At 41.6% G+C, this 19,707-nt stretch overlaps 1 protein-coding gene and 1 long non-coding RNA gene across 2 annotated transcripts in view; one reads left to right on the forward strand and one right to left on the reverse strand.

Annotated features, from left to right (window-relative positions):
• On the forward strand, positions 1-16,257 carry LOC133376418 (uncharacterized). The gene is made up of 3 exons (XR_009760475.1): positions 1-167; positions 11,496-11,762; positions 16,086-16,257. It is a non-coding gene; the product is annotated as an uncharacterized LOC133376418 (long non-coding RNA).
• LOC133376417 (plasma membrane ascorbate-dependent reductase CYBRD1) overlaps positions 12,742-19,707 on the reverse strand; it is a 19,714-nt gene continuing 12,748 nt past the window's right edge. Inside the window, exons 4-5 of the mRNA XM_061608513.1 lie at positions 15,373-15,527; positions 12,742-15,284 (exon numbers count right to left, since the gene is read on the reverse strand). Coding sequence (XP_061464497.1) covers positions 14,975-15,284; positions 15,373-15,527 — 465 coding nt within the window. The 3' untranslated portion in view covers positions 12,742-14,974. The remainder of the gene's footprint in view (positions 15,285-15,372; positions 15,528-19,707) is intronic.

A 19,707-nucleotide genomic window follows, 5' to 3' on the forward strand; every position in this document is an offset into this window, starting at 1 on the left:
ATATTACATGGTGTCAGAAGTGGAGGCTACAAGGCTTCGGAAGCAGCGTGTAGCTTTCTTCTCCCTTGGGGCAGCTGAGTACTGTGGAAAAGAAGGACCACACCCAGAGACCTGAGGCCTGGTCTCAATTTAACAGCAGAAGAATCACTAGCTTCCTCAGCACAAAGGTAATTGTGGAACTTTTTTCAGACTTCTCTATCAAGCCTGAAAATGTCTGGGAATATGGCAGAAAACGAGATAATTCAAGCAAAGACTCACTAATAGGCAAAAAACCTTGTAGTTTAAGAATTTAAGCAAACATAATTTGAACTCTGTCTGGCAGCCACAGGGCAGAAGGGACACCTGATGTAGTAAAATCATCAATTCTTTTTCATGTGGTGGGGGAGGAAGTATTGGAGATTTATAATAATGTCCAGTTTGCAGAGGGAGAAAACATGAAGTTCAGTGCAGTATGGCAAAAATTGAGGAGTATTGTATACCCAGAAAGAATGAAACTTTTGAAAGGCATAGATTCTTTACGGGCACATGCAGAAAATGGATGAAAGTATAGAGCAATATGCTACATAGCTAAAAACCCTTAGCAAGACCTGTGCTTTTGGGACTCTAACAGACTCTCTGATCAGAGACAGGATTATTTGTGGCATTAGGGAGAATGCAATAAGGGAAGGCTGTTGCATAAAGAAGATCTCACACTAGAAAAAAACTCTCAAATTTTGCAGAGCAGCATAGGTAGTGAGAGCCCAAGCCAAAGAACTGAGGCCAGCTAGAGCAGCCTTTTTCAACCAGTGGGCCTCCAGATGTTGTTGGACCACAACTCCCATCAGCCTCAGTCAGCATTGCCAATGGTCAGGAAAGATGGGAGTTGTGGTCCAACAACATCTAGAGGCACACTGGTTGGGAAAGGCTGAGCTAGAGACTGTCTGTGCGCTACACAAGCAGCAACAGGGACAGCAGAAGCCAAATCGGAGAGTGCAGCAGCCACCTAACAAAACTCCTGGGAAAGGAAACAGGAGCTTGAGTAAGCTTGCAGAAACTGTGGCATGCAGCGTGGTCAGAAACAGTGTGCTGCATTTGGGAAGGTCTGTTACAACTGTCGCAAGTGCAACAATTCAACAGGTATTAAACTAACTGGGTAGTCTGGAGTGAAGATACTGGTAAAGGGACACTGTATTGCCAGCATCAGAGACAAAGACTATGTGTACAACCTGGCATTTATTATAGTTCCTAAACTGGTGACTCCAATTCTGGGTTTGGCAGCGTGTGAGACGCTCCATCTGATTAAATGGGTACTGGACATGCAAGCCAATGGGGAACAGGAATATGAGACATTGATTTAGAGTTATCACGATCTATTTGAAGGACTTGGCTGTTTACCAGGTGAACATACAATCCAAATAAATAAGTTTCCCCAGTGATCCATCCGTGCAGAAAAGTGCCTTTTGCATTTTGTGACAAACTCAGAGAGGAGCTATCAAGGATGGAGGCTTTACAGGTCATTGAGCAGACCGAGGAACCCACAACACGGGTGAGCTCTCTAGTCATTTTAGAGAAATGGAAAGTTATGGGTTTGTCTTGATCCCAGAAGCCTCAACAAGGCTATAAAGAGGGAGCATTTACAACTTCCCACTATTGAGGAAATCATGTCACAATTTGCAAATGCCTGCTTTTTCAGCAAACTTGATGCCTCCTCTGGCTGTTGGCAGTTAAAACTCACAGAGGACAGTTCTAAGCTCTGCACCTTCAATACCCCTGTGGGAGATATTGCAATATACAAATACACTGATGGAGTTGACACCTCAATGGTTGATATCATTGTGTGGGGTTCTTCCAAAACTGAACATGATCTGTGGCTTCGGAAGGTCTTAGATGCAACAAGAGCTACAATTCTGAAATTAAATCAAGAAAAACGTGTATTTGGGGTTACTGAACTGACATTTTTGGGAGATGTGATCTCTACAGAGGGAGTAAAACTTGACAAGAGAAAGGTTGAGGCTATTGAAATGATGCCATGGCCCCAATCCAAGAAAGATGTATACCAAATTTGTCATCTAAAGCAACACACCTGCAGGCACTTCTTGAAAACAAACACGAGTGGTACTAGGATGCACCAGAGGAGAAAGTACAGACCATCTTGAAAAAGGAACTTATGAGTCCCTGTGTTAAAGTTGTATGATCCTAGTGAGTCACTCAAGATTTCTTCGGATGCCTCACAGTCTGGGCTGAGTGCAGTGACTATGCAGATTCATGGCAGTAACTGGCAACCAGTGGCATATGCATCTAAGTAAAGTAAAAGTAGCAAACTGTTTCACTTGTTTAAAGTTCCAGCCATCCCAGCAGGCAGAACCTCTGCAACCACACCCTGATCCACAGAGAGCATATGAGAAGGTAGGCATTGTTCTCTTTATTTGGAATTCATGAGCATACTTGATGGTTACTGATTATTACTCCCTGTATCCAGAGATCTGCAATCTGAATGGTACAAGCAGCGCATCAGTAATAGCCAGCCTGAAGACAGTGTTTGCAAGGCATGGAATCCCATGTGAATTTTTCAGTGACAATGAACCTCAGTTTTCCAAGTTCAGAGTTTAATGTATTGGTCTTTGACTGTAATAAACAGTATTCATTCATTCATTCAGAGTTTAAGCAGTTTGCTAAGGATTGGGACTTCTGTCACAGTACATCCAGTCCTCATTATCCCCAATCCAATGGCCTTGTGGAAAAGTCCATCCAAACAGTTAAAAACCTGATGAAAAAGTCAGCTGACAGTAGAGGAGATTTATATAAGACATTATTGGCTTACTGCAGTACACCATTGGACTATGGCTGGTCTCCAGCACAGTTACTCATGGGGAGAAGGATACACTCTACACTACCCACAACTGAGGAATTACTTATGGAGGAACATGACCATATAGAAGTTCAAAAAAATAAGCTCTGAAACAAATACAATATTTTGACAACAGGGTAAAGGAGCTTCCTGGACTGAAACCAGGTGACAAAGTGTGATTGAGAAATTGCAGCTACAATCTCTGGGATCAGAGGGGCACAGTCCAACAACTAGTGCACCCACAATCATATTTAGTCCAGACAGCTCAAGGAGAGAGATCATCGGGATCTCTGAGCACTCCCAAGGAATGAGCCAGATGCTCCTACTGGTGGAAATGGGACAGACTCTACATTGACACCTCTAGTATGTTCATAGGGGCAGAAAGAAAAACAAATTCTCCCCCAGAATGACATTATGGAAGATAAGGTAAAGGAATACGAGAAGCCTCGGCAGTTAGGAAGGAAGGTGAAAGCTCCACAGAGACTTATAGAAACTTGCTGGGAAGTGAGTGGTAAAAACTCACTCTAATGTGATGTTCTAGTAACCTCTCCCCTAACGAACAGGGCTGTGGAGTCAGTACGCCAAACCTTCTGACTCCTCTATTTTTCTCCTGTCTGACTCCGACTCCACCCAAAATTGCTTCCAACTCCACAGCCCTGGAAAGCGCTGTAAATGTCTTTTTAAATTGGAAGCTCTCATAGGAGCATTTTTATCGCCGCCTGAATATGCGCTGATCTTGGCATCACAGCATTTGTCTTCATCTGGGTCCTGTGTCATACACTGACACACAAAATGTTTTCCATCTTGAGTTATGGTGAAATGCTCAACTACAGCTGACTTCATGGGAAGCTTCTTTGACATTTTGAATTTATATTTTAAAAAAATTGTCAATCAAAATTTATTTTGAAGTCAGAGTCGGAACAGTTCTACCGACTCCGACTCCACCCAAAATTGCTTCCAACTCTGACTCCACGACTCCAACTCCACAGCCCTGCTAATGAATTTAGTTCTTGTTTGACTGTTGGTGTTTGTTACTTTGGTTGAGAAAAAAGGAGATGTAGTGATTGTAGTAATTTAGAGACAAGAAACATTGGGATGGGAGTTTAGAGATGATCTGTGAAGAATGAGGTGAGGGGGTGGAGTCTGGCTGAAACGTATTACACCAGCCAGATGTGATATAGTATTATGCAACTCAAGAAGCTCAAGGCAAATAGAACTGTGTTGCAGATGCTATTCTACTACAATACATTCTAGAGAGGCAGAGAAACATTGATGTACCTTTTCAATGAGTCTATAGCATCCTTATATTTCTGTAGACTTTTGTGTTTGCATTCTTCAGTCTTGGGAGATCAATGCAACACAGATTTATGATTTCAAGTGACTGACAACATCTGAGGGGGTAGCACTGTTCACAAGCTACAGCTGAAACAGCAAAGATGGCTGTGGCAAAGTAACTTTTATGGTTACAAAGGCTTTCCTGTCATCTCATGCTGCAATCCTATGCACTGCTATGTACATTCAAGTCCCCTGAATTTAATGGGACCCATTAAAAAAAATTCCATTCTCTATGGAATACCAATTTGGGTTACAGAATTCAATAAAAAAGTAGAAAGGATTCTCTCAAGCTTTCTACAAGCCATCTTTGGTATGCCAAACTGCGCTTCCCCAGCTGGTCTCAGACTCGAGGTAGGAATAAACTCGATAGAACACACAGCCTGGCTACATGCCTTTAGATTTTGGATCAAGGTAGCCTATTCTGGTCCTTCTTTAGGGTACCCCCACTTAATATGGAGATACCCTTTTATAAGCTCGTGAATTAAAACCTATAATAATAAGCTAAATTGTTTAGGCCTGTCCACAGAACTCTTATCATCTTGGGACTCTGAAAAGGCCAAGTATACCATCAGCCAGAGAATAAGGGACCTTGATTACCAATATCTATATTCCAAGGCAACTACATCTTGCTCCCCATTACATTTTGGGTTGAGTTTTTGTATTTCATCTCAAATGTCATACCTAACAGAATTAACATTTCCCCATTATAGATTTTTGTTTTCTCGAGCAAGGTTTAACTGTTTTCCCTCTGCTTGCCTAACAGGCCGATACCTAGGAATTCCTATAGAACATCGCGATTGCGTCTGTAACTCAAAATTCCCAGAAACTATTTATCATGTCCTTTTACAATGTGAACTATATAATGAACCTAGAACCGAACTTATCCTGCCGCTTATTTCAAGGCATCAGGAAAGTTCTCCAGAAAGGATAGTTCGAATTCTTCTGTCAGATAAAGATAAAAATACTACTAAGTTAGTCGCTAAATTTCTTTATATCGCCCAAGCTCTACGGAAAAAAACAGCTCTAACAACGATCTAATGACCTTAATATCAAAACCATGTTTTATTTCACGTATATACTGTCATTTTTTTTAAAAAAAAGAAATTATTCATAAGAATTGTTCTCAGTAATTTTAAAATGTGTATTCCTGCTTAAATTTTGTTTATGTATATTTATCAAGGATTTGTATTTTATGATTTGTTCGGGTCTATGACCGTAATATATATATATATATATATATATAAAAATAGTACAGGGATTGTTGTCAAAATTGCTACATTATTTGTAGCAGACAGGCACCACCACAGCTCCTCTAAACTGCTAAAGCACTTGACAGTTTATTTACATGGCCCTTTGCTTGGATCAATATCACATTTCTCCACTAGGAATTAATCAGAAGGAAAGACATATTACCATGCAGAGGAAGCAGACCAGCACTTCCACTGCTAGAGTCCTACCTTATCCTATTTCTTAGTGTTTTACACCATTTGTATTACTCCATAAAAATGCATGAATATCTGCAGCCCTGATGTTCCAGGGTTCTTCCCACCTGGCTAATGCCAGGACTTCTGCAGCTATGAGAGATATGCAAGAAAGATGTCAGGCCTCTCTCCCTTTTGAGGCCTGTGGTCTCAAGTTCTTGTAGTGTACAGTATCATCTAGGTCAGTTACTGTTACTAATGTCTGATTAATAGCACATTATTATAGTAGTACACAATTACTGCAAGCAAGAAGAAAAGGATGCTGGGTTAATCTTGTTTTCCTTCCCCATGTAGTGTGATTTCCCCCTCTCTGCTATTTTAAACACTTCTAGAATAGTGCAGAGTATATTCCCAGGTGTGACAAGTAATCTCACCGGGCATGTTTGCTTAGATCAGCAGTTTCCAACTCCCCCCCCCCTTCCCACAGACTATTTAAAAAATGCCAGTGGTCTTGGCAGACCACTTAATGATTTTTCTGCCTGTTTTTGCAATTGGAATGCTCTGTGTTAAATGCTATATGAGTTTTACTTGTATTTTTATTACTACTTTTATTTCTGATATTGTATTTTGTGGTATTACAATTTGCGTTCCATAGAATTCAGATTGTATCACTATGAAATACAATATAATAAAAGTAGCAATATAATTAAATCAATAGGAATGTTTAATGTGGACATGCCATGGACCAGTCTGGGAACCCTTGGTTTTGACAATTGTACAAGGAGATGCCTGATGAGTTACTTCTAGAATGCATCATGCAACCAGAGGCCTATTCATTCAATTATTAAAGCAAATATATGGCATATCCAGAGCTTGGAAGATTACTTTTAAAAAGTAATACATTACAGTTAGTTACATGGCCCAAAAAGTAGTAATTACCATTACAATTACAAGTGCTCTGAAAGTAACTGATTACTTTTACTTAAAAGTAATCACTACAGTTACATTTCAGTTACTTTTTTTAAAAAAAAACACCTATAAGGTGCTGGCCTTGGCTGCTGCACCTCTAAGTAGCCTAAAACAACATTAAAAATAAACACACACACAGAAGGTAGTAGAATAATACTTTTACAAATTCTTCAAAACTCAGTTTCATGGTATCCTAGAACATTTACAGCTCCCATTTTATTCTAAACCAGGCCCAAAGTATTAGTGCTGGCAAGTCTGAGCTTAAGCTGACAATTAATGAAGGTAACTTTGTCACAGTCTAACAGAACTGTATGTCCTTGTGCAAAGGTTATATTCAGAAAGAAGATGACTCTTTAAACTCTTATTTAAAGTTTTTAGGGAGCTACTATGTCTTTACTGCCCAAATGCAGAACAAAGCCTATTAATTCCAACAGTGTCCTATATTAACTTATCACTAGTTCAGGGATAATAACTAAGATGCTTAGCAAAAAAATAGCCAATTAATCTCAGCTATGGAATCCATTCCTGACCTAACTTCAGAGCTCTATACTATACACATATGAATTTGCATTGCTCAGTGTGCTCTTACAATTAATTCAAAATGTTACCAAGAATGTGGAGGCACACACAACTTTAGTTAGGATCAAACCTCTTTAAACACAAGCTAAAACAAAAGACAAATATTTACTTTCAGAATTTTATTTTCATTATAATTGCTTTTATATACAGCTCATCAGGCAGAAAATTAGAAGAGTAGTGAATGTGATCCCTTCAGCACTTCACATTAATATGTTCCCCTCTCACTACAGGCAGCTAGAAGTCAGCATGACCATAAAACCACTTCTACATATCATCAATTATTTACAGCCTATTCTGGACAACAATACACCCCTCCCGCAGGCCCTAGGTGCTACACCTGTCCTTGCTTAGAAACAGCCCTGTAACCTTAAACAGCTACTTACCAGCAACAGGCCATATAACAGAGATACAAATGGAGGGGCCAGATTCTGTGGCAGACCCAGATGCCAGTTCTGACTTTAGTGCTGTTTTATCTAGCAACACTTTTGCAGGACTTAACAGTGTCACCCACAACATAAACATCAGTAGGACTACTGCTGGCTGGGAGGTAGACACCAATCATAACCTCCCTAACCTTTTTCTGCTGCACCTCAAGAACAGCAACCTGTTGCCACAGCTATAGCTGGTTTCCAAGGGACAAGCCTATTTGGCAGTACCCAGCAGGTCAGCCCCAGCCTAGGGAAACACCAAAGGAGAACGTCACTCCTTTGATTTGTTCCTTGAGGGTGTGATGAGAGTGAGGGAACCTCATGTGGATCATTGGCTGTGGATGAATTTGCTCCTAGCTGAGAGATTGGAGAGGGGCAGTGGAATGTGAATTAGCCAGACTTACCAGTTAAAGATGGAATGTTGGCTTCTCCAACAGGCTACTGCTCTTGAGGTGCAGCAGATGTTGATTACAACCACTACCAGCCCAGAGAAAGGTGGTTGAACTATATGTACCTATACAATTCAAATGTGACACAGACAGAATATGTTCTTTGTACAGTAGGGCCCCGCTTCCCGGTGCTCTGCTTCCCGGAGTTCCACTAATGTGGCGGCTTTCCTCCCCTCTTTTAAAGCCGCTTTAGCTGCATTTTGCGTCATTTTTGCTCGACGCGCCCCATTAAAGTCAATGGGGTTCCGCTTTACGGCGATTTCCGCTTTATGGTGGGGGTCCAGAATGGAACCCGGCGTATAAGTGGGGCCCTACTGTACTTAGGAACAGTTTTGTCTGTTAAATCTTGAGTAATCTGGCGCTCTCTTACAAGAGCACTGTCTGGGCTATAGCTCAGTGGTCAAGCACATGTTTTGCATATGAAAGGTCCTAGGTTCAATACTTAGCATCTCCAGGTAGGATTGAGAAAGACCCCTGCCTAAGATCCTGGAAATACACTGATAGTCAGCTATCATACCACATTGACTAATAGCCTGACTTATTATAAGGCAGCATCCCCTGAAGATCTGGATCTGTGTTACTACCTACAGGCCCATGCTGCCAGCTTAAACCTTGAAAAGTTTCATTGAAGAGTACATCTGTTCATGCTCTGCCTATGACAGTTACTATTTAGTGATAGCCTAGCTATGTGAAGTAACCTTATGCCTATCTAATGGTAAACTAATAAGCTATATGAACAAAATTTAATAATTTCATGTTAAAATATTTCAGATCAGAAAGCACTTTAAATTAATGTTAGATAAAAGTAATCCTGTTTAAACTGAACTGTGCTTCCAAAAACTTGAAATTAGTACATCATCTGTTATTTTTGTCCATTTAACATAATTATTAAAGCATTCACCACAGGTCTCTGAAGAGGGATGGATATAAAGGAGGACAAAAGGAAACATGCAGTCTTTCAGGAGTTATTGTTTCTCATGTTACATGAAGTCATAAAAAATCCAGAAAAAGTCATTTCAAGGCCTACAATCCAAGAATATTTTGCCAGGGAGGTTTTATGCCACCGTGATATAAAAACAGAGAGAAAAAAAATCCTGTCTCTGCCATTTGGGCTCCTGCTGGGAGGAAGGGCAGGATATAAATCAAATAATAAAATTTCTGTACTTCAAGAGATTGCTGCCAAGGACAAATTATGGATTGGGGTATGATGCTACCTTTCATTCCTCTACAGCAAGACTGATAAATCCCCAGTTATTCTACACACATACACAAAATCTTTCCTTCTTAAAGGGAGCAAAACAGCTTATACAGCATCATTACATCCTTGTAGAACAAAACATTTTTTTTTTTTAAGTTAAACAAAAATGTGCAGAAAACCAACACAGAAGCGTCAACACTTTCCAAGAAGGGAAAGAAATGATTAGAGAAGAAAGTGGAAATTAAAGCAAGAGAAGCCAGCTTTGCCTACAAGATCAAGCCAATTAAATATAAAACTGACCAGCTTTGGCTACAGTTCTCTCACTTTGTTAAGTGGTCAGCTTCGCTTCTGGTGCAAGATCAAACAAAGCTCTTTGTAATTACAGTCTCTCAAAGAGATCTAACCCTTCAAATTAGTACCATAAAGGGTACTGCTCGTCTTATTCCGTTTCCAGCCCCCCATCTCTACTGCAGCCAAATAAATACTGACATACATTTGACGATCTATGCAACACACTAAAAAGGGTGAGATAGATATGAAAATTACTTCCCTGAGTTTGCAACAGCAGCCCTCTAAGCACTCTTGCAATGCAACCACAACTAAAGACCACATATATATTTTTAAAAATATATAAAGTGAGCAAGCAGGGGGGGGAGTGGGGGGTGGTAGAGTGAGGGAGTGAGTGAGCAGGGGGGTGAGAGTGGGGGCAAGAGTGGGGCAAGAGAGGGGGTGGGGGTGTTAGGATGTGTGAGGGAGTGTGCAAGAGGGGGTGGCTGAGCGACTGCGGGCAGAGAATGGGGTGGGGTGTTAGGATGAGAAAGGGAGTATGCGAGAGGGGTGGCTGAGAGAGCGTGGGCAAGAGAATGGGGTGGGGTGTTAGGATGAGAAAGGGAGTATGCAAGAGGGGTGGCTGAGCGGCGGGCAGAGAATGGGGTGGGGGTGTTAGGAGTGACGGAGTGTGCAAGAGGGGGTGGCTGAGTGAGCGCAGGCAAGAGAGTGGGGGTAGGGATGTTACCATAACCCTCACACACACAGAGCTCCTCACCTCCATTCTGCTGCTGCCTCCTCCGTCCTTGCCCTCAGGCTTTCTCCCTCCGCTCCTTTCTTTTCCACCACCGTCCATTCTTGAAGCATTTTTTTCTTTTTCTCTCCACTTCCTCCCTCCTGCCTTTAACACAGAGCATGAGGGAAGAGCAGCTCTGCACAGAAGCTCAGTATAAGGCACATGTCTTTCATCCACCAATCATAGCAGCAGACTTCCCCTGTTCCTCCCCCCCATAACGTCCAAATTAACACAGGAAACGTTATAGTTACAGCTGAAAAGTAATAAAATTACCACCTGTTACAAGCAAAATGTAGCGAAGTTACCCACTTGTTGTGCAAAAAAGGAGTGAATTACAAGTAACTCGTTATTTCTAACGAATTACTTCCAAGCTCTGGGCATATCACACTTACCAGACTTGACTGTTAGTCATATTTCTATTATATCCTCCGCTGCCATTGCTCAGGCTACATATATGGAAAGGAGCCTTGTAGGAGCTATTAAAGATGATGTTGAGGCTATTTTTAGCACCTGCCAGAGCAGTGTGTTGCTCACCTCAATTCCCAAGTGGAAGTGCGAGCTGAGGGGAACCTGATTGACCGCTGGGATTTCGGCCAGGTACCAAGTAAAGACACACGCACACTTCTTGATCAAAAAGTGGGTCTCAAGCTCACACAGACATGACAGTCTGTCGAGGAAGAGAGCCCTGTTTATTATCTGTCATCATTTTATAGGTTTCTCAAGCAAAAATATTAGCAGATGGAATACATCATAAGAGGAGAAATGACAAGCTCAAACTTCATATCACTTCTTGTATTTCAAAGCCAGGATGTTGTTTCTTTGAAAATCAGGACTATGAACAATATTCTAAATAAGACAATGAAGAAGGGGCTTGGATTAGCGTTTAGAAATCATAAACATGGAAGTACATACATATAAAGGGTCACTCTAACTGCTACAATTTTAATGGGAACTATGGGATTGTTTTGCTGATTTTGCAAGAAAAAGATATGTGGGCGTGAAAGGAGTGTAAAGGGCAAGGAGAGTAGAACAGAATGTAGTTATCTTCTTAAAACAATGTTGCAGCCTCGCAGGCACTTCTGAGGCTGGGTTCCCACGCCAGGGAAAACGAAACCCAGAGAGCTTAAGCTCCCTGCCTCCTCTTGTGTCCCGTCGACCCTTACAGCTTGGTTCAGGATGTGCTGATTAGAGTCTCTGAGGTTTTGTTTTATTTTATTTTATTTCAGGCCCTGGGCTCAATTTTTCCCAACAATGACTTGGCCAGTCCTACTGAAGGTCAGCGCTACCCACTATTTGCTCACTTTGGGGAATTTTGAAGCACCTGGATGTCTCTAGATCTCCACAACATCTATCCTCAGTCTTAACATCTGCTGGACCCCAGCAACAAGCAAAGGTGGGCAAAGAACACCCTACACATCACTTACGTCAGCTGCTGCCATTTACTGTGTCAGAGAGCCAGCAAACACATGCCTCCCCATCACAAGCAATTGGAAGTAAGTATAGAAAGTTTTCCCAGTTCAAACTAAGCTCCCAACATTGTGCCTAGAAGGAACATGCAAGTTTATTTATTTATTTATTGTATTTATATACTGCCCCATAGCTGAAGCTCTCTGGGCGGTTTACAGAGTTGAACCATTTATTTGGGATTCTTCAACACCAATCCTTACATCCATTTGCTAGAGTACTAAAGTACTTTGTATCCCAGAGGGATACCAAAGGAGGATGAAAGCAGGCTCCCCAGCCAAGCACTTGCAAATGCAGCAGCGTGCACATCACTTTAGGCTGTGTGTCTGACTGAATCCAGTGCTTTCTCTCTTGCTCTATCTACATGTAGCATTAGAGCCAAGAGCAGTACGTGCACCTACTGCTCTCAAGCCTAGATGCCAAGTTCTCTTTCTTACAGCCCAGCAACATTGTGCTGGTGGCAAATCCGATCCACCTGTAGAAATCTATTTCTGTATGAGGAACTGGTTTTGGAATTGGACGCCTGTTGCCATATTCCACTAGTAGAAGAATGTGATGAACAAGCAAGCCTGTTGCAAAAGGTTTCAAAAAATATCTACAGAAATAAATACTTTAGACATATGAACCTCTTCCCTTCCCTCTTGCATGCAGGAAGGATGACGATATTGGAAGGTTTTTGTTTTAATTAACCACAGTTTGCTGTGTTGCAGTTTGCCCAGAGTGGTGGTTACCGTTACTTGTGTTAGTTTGAACAAGCCAGCTTCAAACCATCAGTTTGTGATGTTGGCTTGTTTGAAAATGACCATTGTGTTAACTAACTGTAGTTAACTGAAAATGAAAGTAAAACTCTGAAGGTACCCTTCCCACTGCGTCAGAAGACCAGAGAGTGTGCGCCCCAGTGTCACTGCAGTTCATATATGTCACACTAAACCATGTCACATGTTATATTTCAAAGTAACATCAAATGCAATTTAGCAATCTGTACCACTAATTCTACAGTACACTAAACAGACTTCAATAACTTTTATTGCAATATAAAAAAGGAATTTAACATATTGCTCTGCAATAACAAATATTCAAATGGATTTTTAAAAATACAAAGACCATCTTTGGTAATTAAGATAGTACAAAATATTTACGTTTCCTTCTATAAAGAGCCAGGTTATAATTACCATATACATTGCTTTTTCTTATTTACAATACTATATCCATCTCATTGGATATATTTAATGAGAAGTGTGCATGCAGCTGTTGTACATTCAGCTACCAATTTTATACGTAAGGTAGCCATTGGTATAAAAAACTACAGTAATTTTAAAGTTTCAAAATAAAGAAGGGCTAGCATAAAAGTTTTCAGCACTTTTCGACACTGTCAGGACCAGAGCTTGCCCAGTTATTTCACAGCTCCCTGCACAGGCATGAGATGACATTAGATCCGACACCAAACATTAATACATTGATCTGTGGAGGAGGATTACTTTCCAGGAGCTGATGATACGGCAGTGAATAATGAAGAATGTTCTGGGCTCAAATATGTGGTATAGGAACAGGGGGAAGGCAAAGGAAATAAGAGTGTAAATTTGAGCGTGAGAGAGAAAGAATATGGCCACACCCACTGGAATGTGGCACCCAACCACTGTTGCATGTGGCCCTCGGGGGCAAAAGGATTGCTCACCCTTGCTCTATACCAAGATTCTGCTCCTGTTGGCTGTTATTGCCAGCAAATGACCTGCCCAGGGCTCGAGAAGGGGCTCCCAGGGGCTGTTCACTCTTTCCCCTCTAGCAGGCCTGGCTTACCTTCTGATGATCTCCATTTATCCAGAATCTAAGTGCTCACTTTCATTAGAATTCACTAGAGCAGGGGAGTGTGAAAATACAAACTTTTTTTTTTACAATGAAAAAACCAATCTTTCCATTTTAGAACCTAGCCTTAAGGTGGGTCAGACAATACCAGTGAGTTTTGATAAAGAAGAGACACACATACACAAAATAGCAGGTTTGGCTCTGCTCGCAGCTTTGATCTTTCCTGTAAAAAAATCACATTTACCTCAAAGTATCAAATATTGGTGATTTTACAACATATGTGTACAACAAGCTTCCCTAGATTACTAGATATATGCCATTTCCCACAGAAGTCCTTTTAGAAGAGCCAATCATTTTGGAAAAATATCAACACAGTACTTTCAAAACTGAAGCTAGTCTGAGATCTTAAAAAAAGATTTGCTGAATATACTGCTTGCCGTTACCTAGAGTTAAGACATTTTCCTTACATTTTACAAAATTATATAACATTCTCCAATCCATTCAGAATAAAGGCTTCCCTTCCCATTTCATTTCTAAAGGGTTATCTACTAAAGTTCTCCCAAAGCAGAATTCCACACAATGGGATATATTAGCAAATATCCATTGTAAAATGTGATCAGGGCGAGGGCTTCACTTTTTGTAAAGTTACACAGTACAGGCTTTAAAGACAAAAAGCTTTCACTTATGTTTTCCTATAGTGATCAGAGTGCAAAGCATGGCATCATTCTTCATACAATTCTTGAACAATTAGTGCCTTCAAGAGGTTAATATTCCCAAGCAAGGGTTTTGAAGAGCGCAATTTCACAAAGCAATCCACCAACCCCTTAAGAAAATATATTTCCACCTAGACTAAGGGAATATCCAACAGCAGTTCTGTGACTACAAGAGCTGATCTGAGCAACAATGAGAGCAAGATTTTAATCATTTTGGCAAAACTGAATGCAATGTCTGTCCCACCCCCAATAACTTTCCTTACTTCCAATATCTGGTCTTTTTCACCCTACTGATTTGTTTATACTCTGCATTTGTAAAGACCCTTTAGTTACAAATACCGTAAGTATTATTATTATAGTGATGAGCTTGTTCTGATGATTTTTTCAGAGCAAACTTTTTAAAAAAGGGAAGGCCCAGAGCACCACACTGGCAACCTGCTCCTCAAAGAAACTTACCAGCGACTTAAGACAGCTGGTCCTGTGCCAGCGAGAACTGGCCTACTTCATTCCGATCCCATGTTTCTTTAGATCAATAGTTACATTAAAAATAGTTGAGTAGGAAGCATGAGTTCTTCTAGAATCAAAGTTCTTACTGTCTAGTTATCAATGATTCAGAAAATCCCAACAGCACTAGGCAAGCAATATAAATTGTGTTGCTTGACTAAAGAGGGAGAAAGATAGCCCTTTTGCTATTGAAAGATGCACTGTTATAACATCCAATATCTTCACATGGTTGACCTCTGTCCAGCGTCATCAAGTTTGGGGTTTCGCTTCCTAGCTGCTGCCTCACTGCTGAACTCCACATCTGACTTATCTGTATTACTGCAGTCGGTCATAATTGATCCTTTTTCGTTGCCATCAAGCGTTCCTCCATTTCGCTGCTGAATTTTTGAATTCTGTTCAGGTGGGCGCTTCCAGTGGGGCCTTGTTGCCATCCACAAAACAACAGCACCAAAGACCAAAATCAGAACGCCAAGAGAATTTACAAAAACAGCTTCTTCTGGGGAATCGCTATATGGGGTAGGCAAATTCCTTCTGGAAAAAGAAAGTGGCTGTAAGAACACAAAACTTTTAAAGAAAATTGCCAATAAAAAGCCCACAATGACATAAAAAAAATACTTACAAAGCAAAAATAAGTTTTTCTGTAATCCCCATAAGTACTGTTGCAATCACTGTTCCAAAGATGAGGAGGCCAGAATAAACGTGTATCGGCATCACAGTTGCCCGAAGAGAAACAGGAGCAAAGGGAAACAGGAAGACCACAAAACCTAGAACAAGCTGAACACAGATAATATTTAGACATTTTCTTGGTAAATATTGTTTACACACAAAGACCCAGTTTGCTCTTAAAACTAAGCCAGCACTGAGGAATCTCCAGCCTGTCAAACTTCCCCATTTGGCCCATGGGGAGGTATGTGACGTCAGGTGTGGGGCAAGTAGAGAGGCACTGCAAAAAGCAAGACTGAACTCCCTAAACATTGGCTGATGCATGGGGAGTTCAATCCTGCTTGGCAAGTATCTTCCCTGTCCCCCGTACTAACTTTGACAAGTGGGTGAACAATTCACCTGTTGATCATCTGATGTCATTATGACTTCAGACATTCCAAAGGTGGGTGGTCCTGCCCACCTATCAAAGTTGGACCATGGGGGGAGATAAAGATCAGGCCTACTAGACCAAAAGGGTTCCCCACCACTGTAGTAAGCCAAGCTATGGCTTAGAGCAGGAGTTCTTAACCTGTGGTCCACGGATGGGCTTCAAGGGGTCCATGAACTGGGCACCAAAAGAAAATCAATCTGCAGTGCAATAAAATAAGTTGTATTTATTTATTTATGCAGGTCCATAGCTTTCATCAGATTCCCAAAAAAGGTTAAGAATCACTGGCTAGAGTGAACGCACAAGTACTTGGACTCCCAGAGAAGAGACTGTAGCTGCTGGATTCCTCCCTGGTCCTGCTGCTGTACACTAAGGTATGGTTTGGTTTAGCTGCCATCTGGCTCATTAGGTATCTCGCACCAGAAAAGCTATGCACTATAATCCAGGTTTGTTCTTGGTTTACAGCTCGTGGTTATCTGGTGTTGGATAAACAACAAACCAAGGTTTGGCTGACATGATAAGCCAAACCATGGTATAACCACGTGGACTGGAGTGTGAAAGACCAACCCAAATTGTGTTTGCATTTTTACAAATTTGTAGAGCAGTACAGTATCTCAGAGAGGAGGCCAGGTCTCCTGCTCCCCTGGTGCATTCACTATAGCTGCCCAATTTCCTGCTTTTTAGTTTGATAGAAATATCTGTTGGCTATAGGTATTTTCTTAAACAGCTTTTTAGTCCAGAAGGTAAGAAATGGGATCCTGTGCAAGTTTGCCGAGAATGGATTGATCATTTGCATGTTTAATGAGTTCAGTGGGATTTACTCCTCTGCAATCATGCTTAGGATAGGCGAAACTGACCACAGGGGATGGGGAGGGGAGGAGGACGAGCGGGAGGAGGAGGGCAGGTTTGATCATTTGCATGTTTATTGAGTTCAGTGGGATTTACTCCTGTCCAATCATGCTTAGGATAGGTAAAACTGACCATGGGGAGGGAAGCCTGGAGCGGGTAGGGGAGGAGGAAGAAGGAAGAGAGCAGGAGAGCGGGGAGGGAAGCCTGGAGCGGGTAGGGGAGGAGGAAGAAGGAAGAGAGCAGGAGAGCAGGGAGGGAGGGAGGGAGGGAGGGAGGGAGAGGAGAACAAGGGGAAAGGCAGGTGTGGTCATTTGCATTCTTATTGAATTCAATGGGATTTACTGCTGTGCAATCATGGATAGGATAGGTAAAACTGACAATGGGGGAGGGGAGAGTGGAAGGAAGGAACAAGGGGGAGAGGAGAGGAGAAGGAGTGGGAGAAGGAGGAAATTGGAAGGGGAGGGGGGATGGATGAAGGAAAGGGGAGGGAAGGGGCAAAAGGGAGGTGTTGGGAGGAGGATGGGAGGGCAGGTTTGATCATTTGCCTACGTACTGAGTTCAATGGGATCTACTCCCATGCAATCATGAAAATGAAATGGACTTATGGCTACCCTATGAATGGGGTTTTCATGGTAAGCCGTATTCAGGGGTGGTTTACCACTGCCTTCCTCTGAGGCTGTGAGGCAATGACTGGCCCAAGGTCACCCAGTGAGCTTCATGGCTGTGTGGGGAATGAACCCTGGTCTCCCAGGTCCTAGAATAGGTAAAACTGACCATGGGGGAGGGGGAGGGCAGAGGGGAGGAGGGAATTGGAAGGGGATGGGAGGGTGAGAGAGGGGCAAGAGGGAGACGATAGGAGAGAGGAGGAGGGGAAGACAGGTTTGATCATTTGCATGCTTCTTGAGTTCAGTGGGATTTACTCCTGTGCAGCTATGCTTAGGATACGTGAAACTGACCTGGAGGAGGGGCAGGGAGAGGGAGGGAAGAAGGGGGGGGAGGAGATTGTATGGGTGGGCACTGGGTAGAGGGGAAGACCCTTTCCTTTCCAAAAGGAAAATATTGTGAACAATATCATTCTTTTCAGCGTTTTCCCCACCTTTTTATTCTACAGCATGCACATGTAGCTTCCCATCCAAATTTAAACCAATACTGTCCCTGACCACATCCACACCAGACTGTTATTTCACTTTAGGCAGTCATGGCTTTTCCCAAAGAATCCTGGGAAGTGTAGTTAGTGAAGGGTGTTGAGAGTTGCTAGGAGATGCCCTGTTCCCCTCACAGAGCTTCAATCAGAGCAGCTGATTGTTAAACCACTCTGGACACTGCAGCTCTGTCAGGAGAATAGCAGTCTCCTCTTAGCACCCTTCACAAACTACACTTCCCAGGATTCTCTGGGGGACACCATGACTGTCTAAAGTGAAATAAAGGTCTGGTGTGTGTATGGCCCCCTGATTAGGCAATCCCAGCAGCTGGGAGTCTGGCTTTTAGAACACTGACAGTTGGTTCTTACTGAGCATACCCGACATTATCATTGAGTTAAAGCCAAAAGTTCTTAAAATTAATTAAAAATCAGCCAGGAATTTTTAACTTTTAAACTGCAGAAGATGAAGGTCAGCGTATGGGGGAAGGTCAGTAATAGGATTACAGGTACTCTGTGAACATGGCCAATTTCTAATTAATTTCAACAAATAATGAGAACTCTGACAAAAAGAAGTCCAACAAGAGTCTGGATTTCCTCCCTCATTTTACACTTTGAACTCTCGATTCTGTCTGACTGTTTCGTGTAGCATCAAAATGAGCTTTTGGGAAGCAGCAGAATGGCATGGGGGTATTTTCAATTTAACATTGAGGAATGCGAAAAATCCATGCTTGGCTATAGTATACAGCCACTCTCGTGGCTGTATAATTTGAACTCTATCTGGCAGCCACAGGGCAGAAGGGACACCTGATGTAGTAAAATCATCAATACTGTTACATGTGGTGAGGGAGAAAGTATTGGAGATTTACCAAAACTTCCAGTTTGCAGAAAGAGAAAACAGGCATTTTTTTAACTTTTAAACTGCAGAAGATGAAAGTCAGAGTATGGGCAAGATCGGTAATAGGTACTCTATGAACATGGCTGATTTTTAATTAATTTCAACAGATGAGAACTCTGACAGAAAAATGTCCAAAAGGGGTCTGTTTTTTTCCTCTTTTTACACTTTGAACTCTCGATTCTCTGACTGTTTTGTGTATTGCCATGAAAATTGAGAGGGTTGTTAAGCAAGCGTTTCTGAGTTCAGGACTATACGTTTTGTAAGGTTTTGTTTTGAAATGAGCTTATGGGAAAGATCAGAATGGCATGGGGGTATTTTCAGTTTAACATTGCGGAATGCGAAAAATCTATGCTGACTATAGTATACAGCCACTCTTGTGGCTGTATAATTAAATACAGTTTGTCAACTAGATTTTTATATGGAGAGTACTGAAAACCTCTAGATCAAACCGCGTACATCTAACGGGGAATTTTATATATCCACACATATAATCATAGATATGAAGAAGGTATATGTTTTATAATCATAAGAAGTTAAGCATAGGCCTGTAGGCCTATTAAGGCCCTGAGATTCAGGCTCACAGACAATCCTAGATTTTCCATAGGCCTCAATCAGAATCTGTGAGCAAAGCAGGCAACGGTCACAGTGAGCTCTTGGTTCCTTGCCAAGACTTGGCAGATGCGTAACTGACAGATTATTAATTAGCGTATTGTTTAGAATTAAAAGAGCATTTAATATTATTATTATTATTAATTCAACTTCTATACCGCCCGACTAGCAATAGCTCTCTGGGCGGTGAACACAAGTAATCTGTGAGAAAGCTCCAATTGATGAATAGGTAGAAATCACTTATATTTGATTCTTGGGTACAGCAATAATGCCATCTGGGGAACAAGTTTGTAACAAGTATTAAATGTTTAATGAGGGAAACAGTGGGATTTTATAATGATTTTAAAATAACCCAGTGTGTTATATTGTA

Source organism: Rhineura floridana, chromosome 2 (assembly GCF_030035675.1).
Source record: "Rhineura floridana isolate rRhiFlo1 chromosome 2, rRhiFlo1.hap2, whole genome shotgun sequence".
In the NCBI taxonomy this organism is placed as follows: domain Eukaryota; kingdom Metazoa; phylum Chordata; class Lepidosauria; order Squamata; family Rhineuridae; genus Rhineura; species Rhineura floridana.